At 38.0% G+C, this 20,795-nt stretch overlaps 1 protein-coding gene across 8 annotated transcripts in view; it reads right to left on the bottom strand.

Annotated features, from left to right (window-relative positions):
• Positions 1-8,546, bottom strand: part of mical2b (microtubule associated monooxygenase, calponin and LIM domain containing 2b) — a 30,148-nt gene extending 21,602 nt beyond the window's left edge. For all 8 annotated transcript variants that reach the window (XR_005098237.1, XR_005098238.1, XM_037254017.1 and 5 more), the window contains exons 1-2: positions 8,359-8,546; positions 546-897 (exon numbers count right to left, since the gene is read on the bottom strand). Coding sequence is in view for 6 of the 8 variants with exons in the window: in XM_037254017.1 (XP_037109912.1) it covers positions 546-809 (264 nt within the window). In the remaining 2 variants the exon portion in view is untranslated. The remainder of the gene's footprint in view (positions 1-545; positions 898-8,358) is intronic.
• Between the last annotated feature and the right edge of the window lie 12,249 nt (positions 8,547-20,795).

The raw sequence follows: 20,795 nt of genomic DNA, 5'->3' as shown, positions 1-20,795 counted from the left end.
AAAATGTTTTGTTTCAAATACTTTGTTTTCACTAAAAAAAAAAAAAGTCTCGGGTAATAATTCAGCTGTTGTTTTTGGCCAGCCAACACTGCTATCTCCCCTCTTTCCTTTCCAGACATCTTATCTTCAGTTATGTATGAAGTCATTGAAGCAGCATGTTAAAAGGGTGTAGCTTTGCTAACATAGGGGCGGAGTGTGCCCTGGATTTATCTTAACATACACGACGAAGTATTTTGTTGAGGCAAACCATTTAATGGTGGCCCTTAGTCTCCCCCAGAATATTAATCTCTCAGTTGAATGCCTTTTGGACTATTTTGTGCTTCGGACTTGGTGGGAACATTTTCAATATGCTGACTGCAATTTGTCAAGAATAGAAGCTTTATTCTTATCATTTGGTCATAATGTATTTTCAACAGAAATAAACAAATTGTCAAAACATACTTTTAATAACTGAACATTGGCTAACGCAAAAGTAATATATCACACTGTGTATGTGCACCTAATATACTAAGAATTATAGTTTTGTGAGCAATTCTGTGTCTTACCCTAGTTCCTTGAGAGGCTTTATTCTGGCTGTACACTTTTTGCTGTGCCCTCTTGTCCAATTTGGTCCACAGAGGTTTGACCTTCCAGGAGTTGACTGCTGCTTTCAGTGAGCTGTAGAAATTGCTATAATCCAGCGGATCCAGTTCCAGCTGCCTGCAGAGGATACTGAAGGCCTGCAGAGTTCCTTTACATGTGGACATCTGGACAAAGTTCTCAAAGAGTTGACTAGCCTTAGCGGTTCGCTCATCCTCCGTCTCGCCCATCCTGTCTGATTGTTACCAATGTCTCCTTTCCCCTTTTGACTCCTTGCACAACTGAGAGAACTCTGTCCTAGAATGTTGCCATGCATATCTGGGAATGGAAAATAAAGAAATAATGAATACAAGATTATTCACTGATAAAACAGAATATATGAACGTGTGTAAAAATAATCCAAATGATTGAAGCAATGCCAAGTTATATAGGGTGCAGATATTAATTGCAATGGTGTACAAAAAATTTGCATAATTGTGCATGCAGCCAATTTAAGCACGGCCGCTCTCTGGCTGCTGGTCTGTCGCGTTCTGCAGGGGGAGCAGAATTCATGCCAGCAACATGCCAGTGGGGTTATTAAATTAATCCCAAAAGAGTCCGATTACAACTGGAGTTATGCAAGCCAATGAAGAAGAGGAAGTCTCTGATCAAACTTTTCTTCAGCTACCCATCCCAGCCCCATTTTGACACGGGTTGGTTGGGCCAATCTCATTCAGCTGAGTCGTCATAAAAAATTGATTTACCTTTCTACCCACACTAAGTATAGGGACTGAAGCAAGGATGTTGCGGAGTTAAACAAATAAACAGAGTAGTGACGCTGTTGACAAGATGAGGAAAGCAAAAACCTGAAATAAAATAATGCATACCAAACCGCACTCTTAATGGCTTACATATTTGGGGTAATGGCAATGTATTGGACGTCTGATTTTGAAATAGTGGGATAGAAAATAGTTGGACAGCTTTTTTGGATGCAGACGGACAACCATGGTTGTGGATTGTATTTTAAGTAGACTGTTAGGAATTTCTTTTTAGGCCAATGCCGATATTTGAAAGAAAATAAAGCCGATTTCCAAGAAAATACATACTGAATATTAGGGCTGCTCAATTAATTGAATATAACCATGATTATGATTTGGGCTCCAGATGATCTCGAAATTCATATAATCAAGGAAAAATGATTATTTGGTGTTTTCGTTTTGAGACGCGCATGCACAACTCCATCGCTACGTCTCCGCGAATGTGGAGAGTAGAGATCCAGGCCGGCGGTTTTAGCAAGTGTGAAGATGGTAGAGGGCGAGGCTGAGCATCGTCACTTGGTTGACAAAAAAGGCAAAACCACTTCATTAGTATGGGTTAAGGTTATGGTTAGGTTAGGTCAACAGGCTGGTGTTTCGGCAAAAAACCTTTAAGAACATACAAGTGGCCCTACCAGAATTTTAGTTTAATGTTATTCGTTTTGTTTTTTTTGTGTTGATGATGGACGTTTGACCAGGCTTTGCAGATTCAACCTTTTTTTTCCCCCTTTACTTTGTTGAATGTTGTGGCAGGGTTAGGGGTTAGGCTCCATAATCGAGCAGCCCTATTGAATAAATTAACACATTTGTTTGTAATTTGCAACTATTACATAATTAAAGACATAACATTTGACTATTTTACAATCCTGATTTAATCAGCAGAACAATTAATCTGTCACACCCTAAATATAAATGTTTAAATATAAAAGAATTAAATTAAGCTATTTCAATGTTAATAAATTTCAAATATGATTTATTGAACAATATACTACATACATAACTGTAAAAAGGGATGGAGATTTTCAGCGATGAATACAAACTAAAAAAGATTTACATAAAACTGTCAATTTGGAGGCTTGCGCAATAGCAACAATTATTAAACTATGGACTTGAATGCATTGGTCACTGCATCATTTGGGATATCAAACTGAAATGGAAAATCGTAAACTTGGGTAAAGGAAAGGTTACATTCCAAAGGCAATAACTGCTTGTAGCGGGGACTGAAAATAGCCTTCACACGTCCGTGTGCTGCCTTGCTTAACTTGTCATGTTTGCTTTGAACACGCATGCATGTACAGTATACTTATAGCCAACAACAAGCCAAGACTGTTCAAACTTAATTATTCTTTCCCCCCCCTACAAAACATATTTACCTTCTTCTGCAGCTCCACTGAATGCCTGATAGGATTACGACTGTGTGCATGTGACTGGATAGGTTCGGCTCAACAAGCTCAATAAAAACAAATTCACACAAGCGAGCTTAGCTTTGGAACACAAACCTCATCCTTTCTCTGGTATTTAATTTCAATTTCAAAATCAATTACACATAACCGATCTTTTTAGGAAATATTGAATCAAAATAAGCTTACATTTATCTTAATAACTACAATGACCTACTGTATTATTTTTTTAAGTGGAAAAACTAAGCATAAGCATCCTGATAAAAAAAAAAAAAAGTCAGGCAGAGCACTCTAAAGATGCGTTCACACCGCAGGTCTTTATGCTCAATTCGGATTTTTGGGTGAAGTCCGATTTTTCTTTGTATAAACATTCACATCCCATATTAAGTGTGATCCCAGTCAGTCTGGTGTGTGAACTAGGTTGAATTTGAGAACCAAAAAAAAAAAGATCTGCACCTATTAGAGCTCTTGCAGTCATTTTTAGTAGACAGCCATGAAATAATAACATGCTCTCTTGTAGGAGTGCATGATTCACATTGGGCAAACAGTCTAACACCGGATAAAGTCATTCAAAAGAACCGACGTTTCAACACATGTTCAGTGTTGATATGAAATTGAAATGTTTTCTGAGTTCCTTAAATCCAGACAATCTGTTCAAATCATTAAATCCCAGATTGCACTATTTGTCTAATTCTGAATCTAAAGACATATTGAAGTTCCCACTGACTCTCTTTGGACCTCTCCTGCCCTCAGTATATGTAGTGTAAACATAAAAGTTTGAAATAATAACATTTTTATTGTAACTAGCTACCTTGTGCATCTGCACAAATAGCAGATTATCAAACAATATGCTTCATAAAAGGAAATTGTTAATGACATCACTATATTGGGAGAAAGCAAAGCTAATTTTAAGTAATTACGTGCTTCCTGGTTACTGAATCTAAAGATAAACGACTTATGGCCGAAGCGCTCAGGGGTATCAGGCGAAACAGAGCGACTATCTATTAAGCCACATCCGAAAGCACCACCGCAGTGGAGGATGACACACCCATGCCTAACATTTAGATAAAAGACTAACAAAATGTACACCCTTTATCAGCTAGTTTTGCAGTTTGCACACTGGAGTGGGTAATTCATGTTGAAATACAGTTAACGTGTGCTGTACCCTTTCCATTTGCCATAACTATTAGAGGATTATATTGGTAAGGGAATAGTTTTGCCAATAACAGTTTAAATTTAAATCTGGTATTCTGTGATGTCGAACATCATCAGTACCCCGTGCTAAATATCAACAGATTTAACACCATAAAATAACAATACAACAGAATGAGATCAAATGAGGGCAATCACTGCACAGGACAGGCATTTTTAGATTACTCCTAAAATGTTAAAAATTGGATAGCGCCCACACTTGAGGGGCGCTATCTGTGCCACTCAAAGACATTCACATGATGCTTTGATATCTTGGCTGAATGTTGTAGGCCGCAGTCCTGCCGAAAGATGAACTGTTGCCTCAGTCTGAGGTCAAAAGTGCTCTGGAGCAGATTTCATCAAGGATGTCTATGTACATTGATGCATTAATCTTCCCGGGCTTGTCTTTCAGTTCCTGATGCTCAAAAACATCCCCCACATCATGATGCTGCCACCACTCTGCTTGAGTGTATGAATGATTTCGGGCAGGTGATGAGGAGTGCTTGGTTTCCTCCTAATGTTCTTTTAATAAAAAGTGGCTTCGGTCTGGCTACTCTAACATTGGAATTGATGGATTGCAGCAGAGGTCCTTCCAGGAGGTTCTCAGCTTTTGGCAGGGGATCATTGGAGCGCTGAGTGAACAAGTTTTTCATCACTTCCCAAATTTTTCCCGATCACTCAGTTTAGACAAGCAGTGGATCTAGGAAGCAGAGCTGCCACCATATTGAAATTCACTTCCAGAACATTTTGTTCGTCTGAATTTTCATACATTTGTCAAGAACGTTATTGCGGGACCCAGTTACCCATTAGCGCAGTATACTTTGTGGTGTGCATATATGCATTTATTAGTAGCAGTCGTAGTGCATTACCCGCTATGACTGTACCAACCCACAATGTTTCCCTTTTTGCAGCTGCCCTTGCTTGTTGCCACTGATATAAATCTATTAAGACTAGAGGGAAGAATTAAAACTAGATGGATGGGCACGAACTATTTTTTTCCCTTGTTTAACTCATTAGACAACTTTTGGATGAATATCCTAATTACGAATCCAAGTTACTTTACAGTGAGTGGATAATCTAAATTGACCATTGCTGTGAATCTCAGCGTGAGTGGTTGTTCGTTTCTATGTGCCTTGCGATTGACTCTTGACCAGTCAGGTGTGTAAACCGTCCGCTAGTACGGGATGGGCTTCACCTCGTCTGCAACTCAACTGAGAATAAACTGGATAGGCATGCAATACAATTCATGACCGGCATTGCGTATTTAAAATGCATTTGCATTTTTACTGAGTGGTGATTTTTTATGCATTTTAAATTAAAACATGAGAATAAAATGCAAAATAGCCTATATAATAATAATAATTAACGTGTTTTGTCAAAATTCTGATCAATTGGTGAAACGTTTACATTAACTGGTTAAATGGGTTGCTACGCGAAAGATCTAAAACTATTGAGCTTCTTTATTTATTTAACTTTTTACATGCGTGTTTGAGAAATCAAATCCAACTTTAAAGTCAAGATTGTGTTGTGATATACCGTACCTCAGCCTCATTGAGCACATGGTGTTCTGAATGCTATGTGTACAAGGACTGCACTGAGACCAGCTTCGACTGTTGCATGCAAGTCCTTAAATCACACTCCTAATCCTCATAGCATTAACACCACACACTGTAGATGACCAATGCAGGATTAAGCCCATAAACTTGTCAGCAGTTATTGTGACACAATAGCCTGCACTTCCATAGTGCATTATAAAGTGCGAGAAGCAACCCGGGAATAAGAATATGTTAGTTGTAAGCAACGGTCAAATAATAATGATGAACCAAGCCACGTCCTATTATCCTATTTTGTTAAATCCGGTCCATTTTTCAAAATAAAAGCTTCTTCTCAGACTCAGATAAATAAAACGGTAATTCATCCATTCATTTTCTCTACCGCTTGTCCTAACGGGGGGCGCGGGCATGCTGGAGCCTATCCCAGCAGTCATTGGGCAATAGGCAAATGGACACCCTGAACCGGTCGCCGGCCAATCGCAGGACACACAGAGACGAACAACCATTCGCACTCGTACTTAATCCACACATATCCACACCGCATTATAGGGCGCATGCATGCCATGACTTACGGTAAGCAAAAATATGAAACGGAAGCAAGACAGTTTGGTTGTACTTCATTCTACTACTCATATTATTGTTAATTGTTATTCATACGCAAATCCATCAAATTCCTCTTCTGTATACGAGTTAAACAGTTTGACAAGTTCGCCATTAAACATGCCAGGTTTCCCCTCGTCATTGTTACGTTGTCAACATCTGAGCCTGACCTACTCACTTTAAGGGCTGCCTGACAACTACAAAAATAATAGATTAATCAAATTTAAAAAACAGGACCTTTGACATCGAAGAGGTAGCCTAACTCTGAGGCGCTACTGTTTATGTAGTCCAGGGGTGTCAAACTCATTTTTTTATTCTTTCATGATCTATCTTGTTTTGATTTGTTTACTATGCCCAACAGAGGCATTTTAAAAAGTAGCATTGAGATCTAAGATTTTTTTTCTCAGCGTCCGGTTCTCATGAAAAGATTATCTGACACACTAGAGTTCAACTTGGCCTTTCTCATCTGACAGCAGCTCATGTTGTCAGCCAGCAACACTTAGCTCCCTGGTGTATTTTTGTCGCCTGATGTCTCTCCCCCAAAGCTGATATGTGCAGCGTCGCCCCCATATAAGTCAATCACTCATTCCAGCGACTAACAGCGTGAGCCGTAGTGGCTTGTTTTCATGGCCCCGCACACTGAATGACAGAAAGATAAATGAGAAAAGACTCAGAGGAAATATGATATTCACATCTTTGGTGTCAATTGCAACAGCGCGATAATAAAAACATAATTTTTAATTCCTGACACTACTCTCATATTATCCGGATGTTGTCATTGCTTTGTAATACAACACAGGTAGAGAAACCCATATACTGTACAAAGAGGTATGGAACTCCAACTGATACTGTGGACAGAATAGGTGCATAAACACCTCCCCAATACATACACATGCACATAACTTTTGAAAAGTAGAACCATTTTCTTATTACAGCTTAACCGATAGGATATTTGGAATAGTACAATTTAAATGCATGACATTCATAGTTCATACAGAATCTTTAATTACAGTGGAATGTCATTTTACAACAGCGCTGACATGAGACGCGTCGATGTTAGACACGGTGAACAATGAGCTAGCGCAGTAAAATCAGAACACTGTAGATCACTTGATGGCACAAGGTACAAACTCAATTACAGCCGTACTCTGTTTTTCATCCGATTGTTTTATATTAATGGCCTAGTGTTTTTCACGCAAATGTTTTCTGTAATTGGATAGATGATTGATAGACTTTAATACGTTCCATGTTCCAATTGTGGCACACATTTGGGTTTATGTTGTTGCTTTAATGGAGAAGTCAACAAATTATTTTCAATAATATGTTCTATGCAGCCCAACTTGTTGAAAGACAGCCATTAGTATTATTAAAACAGCATTCTGATGAATATCAATATATAAAAATTTGTTTTAAAAGCAAATAAAAGCATTAAAACTATTTTACTTGTAATTTTATTGTTTTAGACTTAAAGCTTGTGTCTTTTTCTATTTTATCTGTGTGATTCCAATCTGAATATACCAAATCCCAAGTTTTTTTTTTTTTTAAAGCACGGATATGGTGCATATATGAATTCTGCCATTTGACAGCAAAAAAAAAAAAAAGAAGAAATCAATCGTGTCACTTGAACATTAAGTGGTGGCGTTTCAACATGAAAAGAGGTTTTAAGTGCAGTGAATGACTATCTCCCTTGTATAAGACAAGGATTTATAACAAGTTAACTTTTGACACGGGGAAATATGAGCAGCAACAAGCCTGAAGGAATTGAACATCTCAAATGGCTGCAGTACTTGTGAAAATAATTTCATTTGGCAGATATGTAATGGGATACTTGCGCCAAAAGGAAATTCATGTCATATTTTCAGGACTTCTCGCCTTTTTTTTATTTCCATTTCTTATCTGTTTTGAATCAAAGCTAATAAAAATTTGAAGTAGAACCATAATAGTCATTGCAAAGTCATTTTCAGCAACTTATGACATTACGGCTTTCCTGAATCAAGTCCATGAACATTACACCTTAGCTCATGGCCTGCTTTAATTCACCTGCTGTGCCTCTTCAAGCGAGAAATAGCGTAAATAAAGCTGCAGCGGGTTAAAAAAAAAAAAAATCATGTTAAGCAGGTTGGTTAGAAAATATGAAATTGACTAGGGGAATTGCAACCAGGTGCGAAATTCAAAGTAACATTCGTGATGGGCATTAAGTCGTGCGCACACTTGCAGAGGGGCTTTCTGACAGCTACTTACCGGGGAGCTCATGTCAGTAAATCGGCGACCTGTCGCAGGCTTCCGTCTTTATTCAACGTTGTCTCCCAAATAGTTTCCTCCAAGTATTGGCACAAATTGGCTTGAATGCCGACACGCGACTACGGTAGTTGAACCTGATCGCTGTTCACATGACGACCGCCCGAGTGTGACAACTACTTCATAAAGTCTTTTTTTTTCCTAGTAAATCACACGCTTCCGTCTTGCCCTTCAACATAAGAGGCAGACAACCTAACAACATACTGCTTTATCGGCATTTATAAAGGACGCTTATTAATTATTTTTGCACAGACCAATTAATAAAGTAAAAAAATCCAATCCATTATTCCTTGCTTGACTGAAATTTTTATTTATTTATTTATTTATTTATTTATTTATTTATTTGGGCCATCCTAACTGATACTTCAAACTAAGCGAAATTTCTACTCATGAAAACTAAACAGTCAAAAAGAAAATAGGAAAATGTCCAACAGAACTGGATAAATAGGTTAGTAATTATCATCCATGGAACGCCATGTTTGGTCCTCTTCTGCCCTCAGGTGGTAGTGGCAGCTCTGCAATATTTGCCCGTTTACATTTATAAATGGGAATGTAGAATAAATAACACAAGGCACTGACACGATACAATACAGGAAATTGTATATTAATATTAATTGTAACAAAATAGACATAGACCTATTTTTTAGGATGAAGAAAGTCCATGAAATAAGGACAGAGGCGAAGTTGGAATCCGGCAATTTTTTTCCCTCTTGTAACTCAAATTGTGACGCCGATTGTCTAGTGACTCGCGCAGGAGTTATTCTATACACTATGACGACATCAACGAGCCTTTAAGTCAAAGAATGACCCAATGCCATTACGAGGTTTTCTGAAGAAATCGTATTTACCACCAACGTATGTTCAGCTCCGGCGTAAAATGTTTACTTTCAACCATCTTGACATTGCTCAAGTCTTCAAACAGAGGTGCTTGGGACTTGAAAAGGTACTGCAGGCGAGGAGGTTCCAAAAACAACAATGTATTTACAGAGCAATGTTACAACCCAACAAGGTATGTTATATTTTAAGATGTTTTATGTTAATGTGGAGTATATATGATTATTATTTTCATACATGCATAAATTGCCCACCATCTACATGTAACAGTTTATCTGTGGGAGAAAAAAAAAAAAAAAAAAAACTGCAAACTTCTGTTTCTATGCAGCAATGGATATATTTGCACACTATATGCATACAAGGGCTGAAACAAAAATGTTAAATGCACATCTTGGTCCAGTGACTTCAACCACAGACAAAGGAACAGGATGTTGAATAGCTTGCTTATTCAACTACGGAATCGTTCCATCCCATGTCGGCACAAAACACTCATTCTCACTGACACTTTAATTGTGTTCTCTTCTGGGTTCTCCGCCCCGCCAGTGTCTACGTCACGCACTCATTGCTCATTTGTTGCGCCAAATTATAATCAAACTGGTCAATTTGTCAGATGTCAAGCCTTTTCTTAAGATGAAACAAGGTGAAAATAATTTTACGAAAATGAACTATAGACTGCACTGCACATTTTCATAAAAAAAGAGCCAAATGTTTCAGCAGTGCTTCCATGCATGATGATATAATCTGGGTTGTCAATATGAATCCAGATTATTTTGTTTACAGCATCCTAAATATGAACCTTTTCTGATAAACATCTAGATCTGTCCAACTTCAATAAGTAAGATTCACCAAAAGTCAAGCAAATGTGCTGGAAAAAAGATGTCACCACCATCAAATCATCCTCCTCAAATTACTGAAATTGGATTAATATATCAAAAGATCAGCTACCCACAAAAACATGTGTATCAACAAGGACACCCCAAACCTGTTCACGTAAGTTTTAATGGCGTCTTGCAAATGTATTTCTGTTTGTAAATTTGTCAAGTTTTGGAAATGTTTTCAGTTTCTCTTTCTATTCAGGCGTACAGAACAACCATCAAGAACAAAATCTTCACTTTCAATTTGCCGAGTATGACATATGAAAGTAAGGGCTTCAGGGACCGGCCTTTGTATTATTGCTTCATGCATTGTTTATATTCTGATGACAAATACGTGAAATGTAATCTCTTAATATGTGCACAGGTATTCTCAGAGATAACAGACGATTCTTGACACCGTACGAGCAGATTGAAATTAAAGAATACAGAAAAGTCTGGTACGTAGGAAAAAAGGACAGTAAAATTCGGACACAAACCACAACTGAGGAGGTCAAGTCATTTGATGATGAACAGGGATTTTACAAATCAGTAAGTGCAGAACGACTACTGGTTTTATTTTTTTTCTTCACAAAAAGTCTATTTTTAAAGAAGCGTATTGCTGCCACTCAAGGAAAAAAAAAATTCAATGTCATGTCATCATGAAATTTCATGTTTTAGCGAAATATATGTTTCGTTTCTACCGTCTAACCCAACCTGCTAAGGTAGAAGGCCACCTCACATCGAATCGTGGATCTTGTCGATCTTGCTTCGCAACCAATTTTTCCTTGCTTCCGTCGCATAGTGCTGGCTCATGTAGAGTTCAGTTGAAATTTTAATAAGTCAGGCGTGTGGTCTTTGACTTGTTCCATGTGAACAGTGCCTTAAGACACCTTCTGTTGTGATTTGGCGCTCTGTAAATAAATTGAATTGAATTGAATTCTACCACGACATACTGTATTTTTTCTTTTGCATTGCCAAAACAGCTACATTCGAGTGACCACCCTCCTCATCCTCTAATCACAAGTACTCTTAATGAAAGCGTTTTCTGCATATTTCTACTGTGTATCGTGAAACTCTGCATGACATATTACTAATATATTCACATTCATTGATCAATGATTTTTTTCCATCAACAGAGGATTGGCGACCACCTGGCTTACCGCTTTGAAATAATGAGGGTGATTGGATCGGGATTTGCTGGAAAAGTCCTCAAGTGTAAGGACCACAAGACAACAATGCTGGTGGCAGTCAAGGTTTTTCGAAACACAACCGAGTAAGATGTCACCTAACTAATGTGTATAACAGAAATCGTGCCAAGTTTCCCAGTTCGCAAATTTCAACCCCAACAATCTCTGCGTGATGTCCGATCAGTCATTTCTCCCTCTAAACTCCCAATACTGTATTACAGTGAAATAAACAGTTAAAATCGACACAGCTCCTTTTGGCCAAGGGGGGTGACTGCTCGCTCAGACTCGCTGTCAGCCAAATCATCCTGTGACCACTCATCCTCAGACATAGCCTCGTCAATATTTTGAAGCAGATGTAATGCCTCTACTTTATTTGTATGTCGTTTATTTTTATAGACCACAATGACCCTTTTCTCAATCCATACCACCACTCACGGCTGGTTGCTGTGGAAATCTGGTGGGCGATGTCCGAGCGATGCAAAAGATATACATTGAAATGAATAGAGTGGATTGACTGGCGGTTGAAGGAACAATGACGTAAATATTTTTTTATACTTTTTAATCCACCTCCTTCTAACGCCCCACGAGCCTTCGCGTGAATTTGGTGCGCATCGAAAATCTGCGAGTTCACCTTCTCTGACAGCGACAGACTTAACAATGTGGTAATTCTGGTTGTTGCATCTTATAAGAAAAAAACGTTTCAATCCCGCTTCCTGCTAATGTAAGAGTAGGAGGATGAGGAAAAAAAAAAGGCCAGCGACAAGGTATGGTAATCGTAACAAACTCCTTTGCTTCAGATGTGAGGCAATCTGAAAAGCCTCACTAATGAAGTTGGTTGTGTTTTGTCAAAAGAGTTTGGACAGAGTCTTATTTAGCTTAAAACAGACATGGGAGCCAGTCAAACCTACTACAGTACTCACCAGGGATGCAACTATACCTACTTTCTGAGGGGTATGCAGACACATAACAGATAACGTCCGTCCTTATATATAATATAATTGTCCCTCTGTGCTTGTCCGTCATGGAAAAAGGCTCTGGCCATGGCAAGTTTGCTATTTACATCCACTTGATTTACGAGAACTCACTGCTGGGTTAACATTCATTATTTGTTATTTTTTTGCGTAGTGAAAATTAAATTTGATGTTGACATAGTAAGACACTGCTGAGACACAAAAAGATCACCAGATGGTAATATATTACAAGATTTGGTTGACAGTGTAACTGAAAAGAGTCAATTGTGTTTCTGGAAATGTTCTCTCATAAACAGGATGATAGAAAAATCACGTCAGTCTCCTTTCTCCACCTGCATGAAAAAAGAAACTTCTTTTTTGTTTTCAACATTCACATTCGCTCTAAACGTACGGATAACACATGCAAGACAAAGCAAAAACGGAAACCCCTAGCTTTGAGTACTAAAGGTAGAAACGACAGCCTATTTTCTCAAGAATATATTCATAAATTTTTTAATACAATGAAATTACAGCCAGTGTATGATACATATTCAGAGGAAATGTCAAAAGGCCAGGAACCTTGTTAATGTAAACAATAAAAATAATACATCAAAGTTTAAGAACCCTGGTTGTTAAAAAAATAATAATTCTGGACATGCTTTTGCTTGTAGGGGTCATGGGTTTGCGGAGGCGGAACTAAAAGTTTTAAAGACCCTGCAAAAGTTAGACAAGAGCAACAAAGCCAATATAGTTCACATGAAGGAGTACTTTTACTTCCGCAGCCATCTGTGCATCACATTTGACCTCTTTGAGTAAGTTGACAACCCTTTTTGTTTCTTTCTGTAGTAGGACTAGAACTTCTGATTCATGCAGTAAGAGTAAGCATTCAATTATATTTATTTTCAGAAAGGACCTCTTTAAAGCCTTAATGCAGAGCAAGATGCGACGATTCCATGATGGGGACATTAGAAAATATGCCACCGATGTGCTTAAGTGTCTTCAAGTACTCAAAGGCATGAAGATTGTTCATGGTGATCTGAAACCGGTAAAGTACCCTTTAAATTTGTAAGACAACCATATGTACAAGTCTCGAAAGAAGGTCATATATTTTTGTGAATTGTGAAAAATGTAATTTTGGAAAACTACACGCGTTAGGTGCAAATGCATCAAAGCCAAAACAACAGTGAGTGATTCTAGATTTTAGGTGGTAGTTAATTTGTTAATTAAAAAACTCAGTTGTAATTCACTCTTTGGGCTATGGTGGATATTGGTAAACCTCTATACTATGTTTTCTCTTTGCAGGAAAACATTCTATTAGACAAGGAAAACAATGCTGCAGTGAGCGATTTTGGCGGCTGCATTTTTTTGAAAGACAATGGCAAGTGCATCTTTTTCAACTAAATGTCCCTGAAAAGTAAAGCACACAGTAGAAAACAGTGGAGGTAGAGTTGAAAATTGTGAGAGTTAAAAAATGAGCAAGACGTCAAATCAACCAATCACGGCTCCTGTGACATTTGCAAGCGATGTCGTAATTAGTTATCTGAGACCTCAGTACATGTGATGTAATTTTCAGCCGACAGCAAGTGACAAAATTAAGTTTTAAAGAGGAAGTCAATCCCAAATGTCTCTTTGGAATATATGTTGTTTGTGCCCCCACTGCTCGGCATTCTGGTTAATACTGCGTTCGTGGAATATGAGTTAAGCAACAAAATGGATCAAAACAGGTGGATTTTGCTTGTTTAATTCTTATTCCAGTCATTAAACATTAATCACATTTAACACATCTAGGTATAAAAGCTGTAGGCTAATTCTGAACTTTTGGCTCATATTCTTTTGATTTGAAACACAAATGTCTTTAGTTTACAACAAAAACAAAGGAACTGACCTTGCCTTTCCAGTTGTTTTGGAGGAGACTTTGTGTGTGTCTATGCGACTGTGTGTGCGTGTGTGTGTTGTTAACACAATAGTGCACACGGGAAAAATAACACTACCAGGACAGAAAATCCCATTATACTTGACAACTAAATTAAATTAAACACCACAAACAATGCAGAAGCTTATGTATCTTTTCTATATGATCTACCACAGACAGACCGACGATTTACACTCTGCCGTACATGTCTCCAGAGCTGCTTCTCGGCAAGATTTCTACCCCAGCGACCGACATGTGGAGCCTAGGCTGTATGTTGGCTGAACTCGACAGAGGCTACGCTCTCTTTGGTGGCCATACCAAAGCAGATATGTTCTACTCTATCACAAGAGTAAGACTGACAATTGCACGCCTCACTAGTTGTTAATAAGTAAGCAAGGCATTGAATATCATTTCAGGTGCTTGGCCTCCCACCAATGGAAATGCAGGTGGAAGCAAATGAAAAAAAATTCCGCATTGGTAAGTAAAAAAACCGTTTCTTCCTGATGATGGCAATTTTCTCCCTCAAGTTTCTTTGCCATTTTGTTTTCTTTTTTCCAAAGGGTGGGAGCTTTTTATGTGAAAATAATGGGGGATCGTATTGAGAAAAAGTATTTAAAGTTTTATACTTGATTAAAATAATTTATTTAAAATACCGTAAAAAGTAACATTTTGTTTGAATATTTGAACGGTCTCTGGATTTTCCTTCTGGGGTTTTCATTCTCGTTCTCAATCATGCATTCTTCAAATAGGACACTTTGGGCCAATGTCCACTGGTCAGATGACTATCTTAGCTATGGTCTCTGCAGCAAACTAAGACAACTCATAAATAGAACATAACGGTTTCTACAGATAGTGTAGATAAAGTGCTTTAAAAGTCTTGTGCAAATACTAGTAGTATCGGAATATATGTATCGGGCGGAATCCTCATACCTCCAAAATCATCACTTTTAAGAGAGCCCAAAAATGCCAGGTTTGTAAATATCACCAAGCAGTGCACGCTGTGATGGGCTCCAGCACACCAACGACCCTGGTAAGGATAAGCGGTTAAGGAAAATGAATGATATCTGTAAGCCATTTTTTTACACCTGTAGGTCTGTATATTTTTGAAAAATGAATATCAGCAAGCCATTTTCTACATTTTAGCTTGGTCAATAATTTGTGAAAATAACACCTACATACGTGTCTTGACTGACCAAAAATAAAAAATTAACTGACTTAAAGGTTTTGGCCCAACTCCAGCAGTCAATATAGCTGTCGAGTAAGAACGTACAATAGTGCATGGAACATTTATCTTGAATGGTCTTTTTTTTTACTTAGTCGCACATTTGTTCACAACATTTAGTGCCAAATTAGCCCCAACATTACCATAACTTTTTTTTTTTTTTTTAACACAGGTAGTCCGGACGTTGAATCCACCAAACAGCAAAAAAAATCACTGACCATGAGGATAAGGTCAAGCAATCCAAAGTTTCTGGATTTCATTTCAACCTGCTTGGAGTAAGAGAACATACAATGACAGTCGGTACTTGTAGTATCATCAAACAATATATGAATGTACATTGAGTGCATGTATATTGTTTGTTAGATATGATACAAAGAAGCGTCTAACTCCAGAACAAGCTTTGCGTCATCCATGGATCCTAAACGCAGATGTGTCCAAACCAATGAAGACGGCAATTAAAACGAGTGAGTCAACACTAATACTGTATGCTTCAACTCAATATGAAAACATTAACGTTTTCATATTAATTACTTTTTCAGAACACTTGAGTACAGACTGAAATATCTCATTGACCATAGGGGTTCCATGGCATTGTATTGTTTGGTGTTATTTTAAGTTGCAAGAAAAAGTAGGTGAAGTCTTTGGAATTATCTAGATGTCATAAATTCCATGATTTGGTCACAAGATATGATCTGATCATCATCCATGCCACAAACACAGACATATAATTATATATATTCAGGTTTTAGAGAACACATGTTTGTACATTGTCATAGTGCAGGTTGGAAAAGATTGCAAACCATTGGGTTAATGCTTGAGCCTCCTTTTGCAGCAATAACCTTGAAGTTTAAGATCAGACTGCTCAATCCTCAGTGAATTGGGGATTGTTCCTCACAAACTGTTTCAGTGAGGCAATATTCCCGAGAGTTCTGGTTTGAATCACTCAGTCTTTTCTTTTAAGTCTCTTGATTTACTTCTATCCTTTTGCTCTGTCCTGTTGCATTGCCCATCTTTTATTAAACTTAACTTGATGAGTTCTCCATAAAAATGTCTTCATGAACCTAGGAATGTTTAATTTATAATGGTTTCAGGGCCCAAGGCAGGGAAACTGTCCTAAAGCACGATGTCTCCTTTATCACCATCCATCCATCCATCCATCCATCCATCCATCCATCCATCCATCCATCCATCCATCCATCCATCCATCCATCCATCCATCCATCCATCCATCCATCCATCCACCCATCCATCCATCCATCCATCCATCCAGCCTATCGCAGGGCACACATAGACAAATAACCATTTGCACTCACTCACTCCTACAAACAATTTGGTGTGATCAATCACATCAATTAACACCATCCCTTTCATCATGGCACGATATGTACTGAATAGGTATACGGAAACAAGCTACTATATAACATTTGAAAAGACTAATATTTCCCTTTTTTGTCCACCTCCACAGGTGTCAAAGCAGCCAAAACCAGCTTGCTAAAGAGAGACAAAATTGCACCACCACTGTTGCAGCCATTGGTACCACATAAACAGTAACTCCTGAACCCTTGTACACTGGGGTGCATGTATATATAAAAATACATGCATATATAAAATAGTGGAGATAGGGAGGAAATAACAACAGGAGGCCTAAGCATCCATAACTAGTTTGCAAAGGCATGACTCAAAACTCCCAAGGCTCTACAGACCTGCATAAGGTTTCCCTGAACTGAGTAAGAGAATGCTCAGTGCCCGAAAAATGGATACTAGAGGGCATGGCATCATGCGGGCACACAGGCAGCTAATCTTCATCAACAATCCAACAACAGGAAGCCAGCCATTGTACCTTTCACTTTCAAGTGGAGCATGTACTGAGTGCACACTTAATTTGCAGTATTGTACCATGCCTTTCTACCTCCTAAGTATTCACCAAATGATGGTGTGTACTGACACCTAGAGTAATTTGGGTTAACTTGCTCAAGAATATTTTAACAAATGAGACCGGTCCCAAGCCATGCCACCCTATGCACCCTGAAGTCCCCTGGACGCAGATGTAGTAATGTGTCGCTTGGGGCAAGGAGTGAAAATCCAGTGACAAGAACAAGTTAAGCTTTGACATGAATGTGCAACAGTCAATGGTATTGTCACTGGAATTAATGTAAGCTGCTGGTATCAGGATGACGCTCCACTAAAGGTTTTCTCAACAGTTAAGCATCAGGAAGAATTGAGAGTGTCTCACAACACAAGACAAAATGAGGAGCAGCCACATCTACAGTTTTAACTGCATTGCGAGTGTTCCTGTTGGAATTTTCTTTGGGGGTGATTGATTGGTCATCCCTATTTTGAATGTTTTACTTTTTGGTGTGTTGTTTTTTTTTGTAATGATTAGGTTCCCTGAGAGGCTGAGAAGGACAGGGCCCTAATGTTTTTGTCAAGTTTAATGTAAATTTAGAAAGCAAATGGACAAATAAAATGTTGGTTATTTTTTCACATCTGGCATTATTCCAATGTCTCTTCCCCATATGCACATTCTTCTAGTTGCTACTTTCCACGAGAAGATAAAGACATTAAAGTATAAAAGGGTAAATATTTTTATCTAATGCCAATTTAGTTTTCAAAGGTCTGTCGGGTACTAGTCAAGTAAATTCTATTTATGTAGCCCCAATTCACAGCAGAGCCCAAGGCAATATAACATTAGGAAGAGGTCTAGTGACAGGGACAGGCAGAGAGAAAATTATTGGGTGAGTGATGAGAAAACAATGCCAAGCGATAATTAATGCTATACATTAGATGAACTTGTTCACCTTGAAATTGATTAATAAATGCTTTTGTACTAATTTATGTTGGACATTAGAGGTCCTATTTGTGTAGACAGGCGCTTGATTTAAAAACAGGCACATCTTTTTCGTGCTGAGCCAGGTGTAGTTTACCGTGCGGAGCTGTCTTTATTGTCTGAGTTGACAGCGATCCATCACACAAAGATGCACAACTGCTCAAATGCTCTCTTCTATCTGCACTAGTCAAGCAAAATAAAAGAAAACGCCACCTATGTGCAGTTAGACTTCACTTTCCGCTAGATTTGCGCTGGCCCCGATATAGTTATCTATCTATCTATCTATCTATCTATCTATCGATCTATCGATCTATCTATCTATCTATCTATCTATCTATCTATCTATCTATCTATCTATCTATCTATCTATCTATCTATCTATCTACCTATCTACCTATCTACCTATCTACCTACCTATCTACCTACCTACCTACCTACCTACCCTTCTATCTATCTATCTATCTATCTATCTATCTATCTATCTATCTATCTATCTATCTATCTATCTATCTATCTATCTATCTATCTATCTATACACAATGTTAATCCCTCTCTCAGAAAAGTGCACAGTGTGTGGTGAGTGGTAAATGAAAATATATGTAGTAACTAAAAAACATACATTACAGTCTCCCTGATGCAACAATGGTCACGATCGTCATCCAGCTTCTCCAGAACTTGCTGATTACAGACCTTATGATTTCATCTGGTAGCATAAAACATTTCTCAAAGAAAAGAATTGAGGTCAGCGGCTGAACAAGATAAATGGAATAAATGAAGTGACTTCTGACACTGGGAAAAGTCAGTGTGCCTTATAAATGTGAAGATGAATTGTGTTTGTACACGTGGATGTGGTCATCTAGTGAAAACAGGAATGAACTTGCTCTCCTCGTAATGACGCTACCAAAACCCTATCCACAAACCTACACAGCTGATATGTATTCAGTCCTTGTCGAGACTGCATCAAGAAACCTCTCTCTCTCTCTCTCTCTCTCTCTCTCCCTCTGTACCACCTCATTTTTCCCTGCATCATCTTTTTGGGATCTCTGCCATCCTTTAAGAACGCAAGAGTAAACCCCAATCACCTACCTACATTGTAAAGGATAAGGCAAGTAAACTTCATTTATCGTTTTCTCACATCATTTTCACGAGTTAACATTTAAACATGATTGCCAGTTACAATATCCCATTATGAAAAGTGTTTTGTGGAAACTAACATCGCTGATGAAAAAGATAAACAGCAAATCTAGGTCTCCTCGACCAAAAAGCTTTTGTCAATCTTAGAAGATGTTGATATGAAATATATGAATAACCTGTTCTAATATTAGTTCTGTTAGAATAAGATTTTCTTTCAGTTTGAAGTACCCTTGTTTCAAGACGTTTTGAGAAATTGAGAACAATTATGCAGATCAAGGATGGGTTTACCCCTGAACAATAGGTTTATCTTGGTTATCTAGATGTCAATGTATGTATAAAGTCAATGTACTCTATTGGTGAGATGAAGAAAAGATTGAATTGATTTTTGCGATTTTATATCTAAACCCTGGAAAATAAGACATGACAGTTTGTTAACGTAAATATTTGTGGTTTTGAATCCTGGTGCCCAATGATCCTGATTGTTTGGTGTCCTATAAGCCCATGCGGGCTGGGCGTACGTCAATGCAGGATTTTCCCTCAATGATGTCTGAACATTGTATGATTTAAATCAATGTACTCTGTGAACCACAATTCTGGTGGTGAAGCAAACAGCGCAGTGAACAAGATGGCGGTAAATTCACTCAAAGCAAGCTTTTCGCTCCTGCATTAGCTGATTAGCATTGACTTTTAAGCTTGGTTGTAAATCACTTGGCTTATTTGCCACTTGTGAGTTTCTTGGCAGATTTATCTTAGAGACAGCAATGACTGTGCAGGTATTCATGATGCCACTTTTCATTATCAAAACCAAGTAATACATTTCTATAATCATCTAGGTATTAAAAAGTGATTGATTAGATTATCCATGGAGGATTTTGAGTCATGATCAGGTATTTAATTAAATTTAATTAATTTAGTTAATGCTCTCATATGTTATTCGTTGACCTCATGAAATTGATATACCGCATTTGTAATTTCACTTCAGACTTTGGGGCCATTAAAGTTTTCTTTTTTTTTTTTTGCCCGTGCCAAAGATTTCTGCAAGTCTGTAGACACTACTTATTTTTTTACCTCAATGAATCAGCTTTGCAAGACAGCAACTCATATGACAAGTAAAAGTGGTGGTTAACTTTTCTTTCTGTTTTACTATGGACTGATGAATATCAAGGCTTTTAGAGATATTAGTATATTTGTGACTATTTCCAGCTTCATGCAAGTTCTAATTTTAGGTATTCTCAGAGCTCTTAGGTTTATATTGGGCATTACTTGTTGAAAATGGAAACCTCCAAACTTGTGAGTGGGTTTAAGGCGTGACCGCTTTAACCAACACTTTCAATCTGACCACATTCATGTTCGCATACTTTTGTCACTCACACTGTAAATGTTTACATATCTAACAAAACCGTGAATGTGGCATTTTTTTTCCACCAAGCTGTGTTTGTGTATTGTGACACGTGAGAAAA

The sequence above is a fragment of the Syngnathus acus genome, chromosome 6, assembly GCF_901709675.1.
Source record: "Syngnathus acus chromosome 6, fSynAcu1.2, whole genome shotgun sequence".
In the NCBI taxonomy this organism is placed as follows: domain Eukaryota; kingdom Metazoa; phylum Chordata; class Actinopteri; order Syngnathiformes; family Syngnathidae; genus Syngnathus; species Syngnathus acus.
Note: the sequence above shows the minus strand (reverse complement) of the source record. Positions and strands in the feature narration are given on the sequence as shown.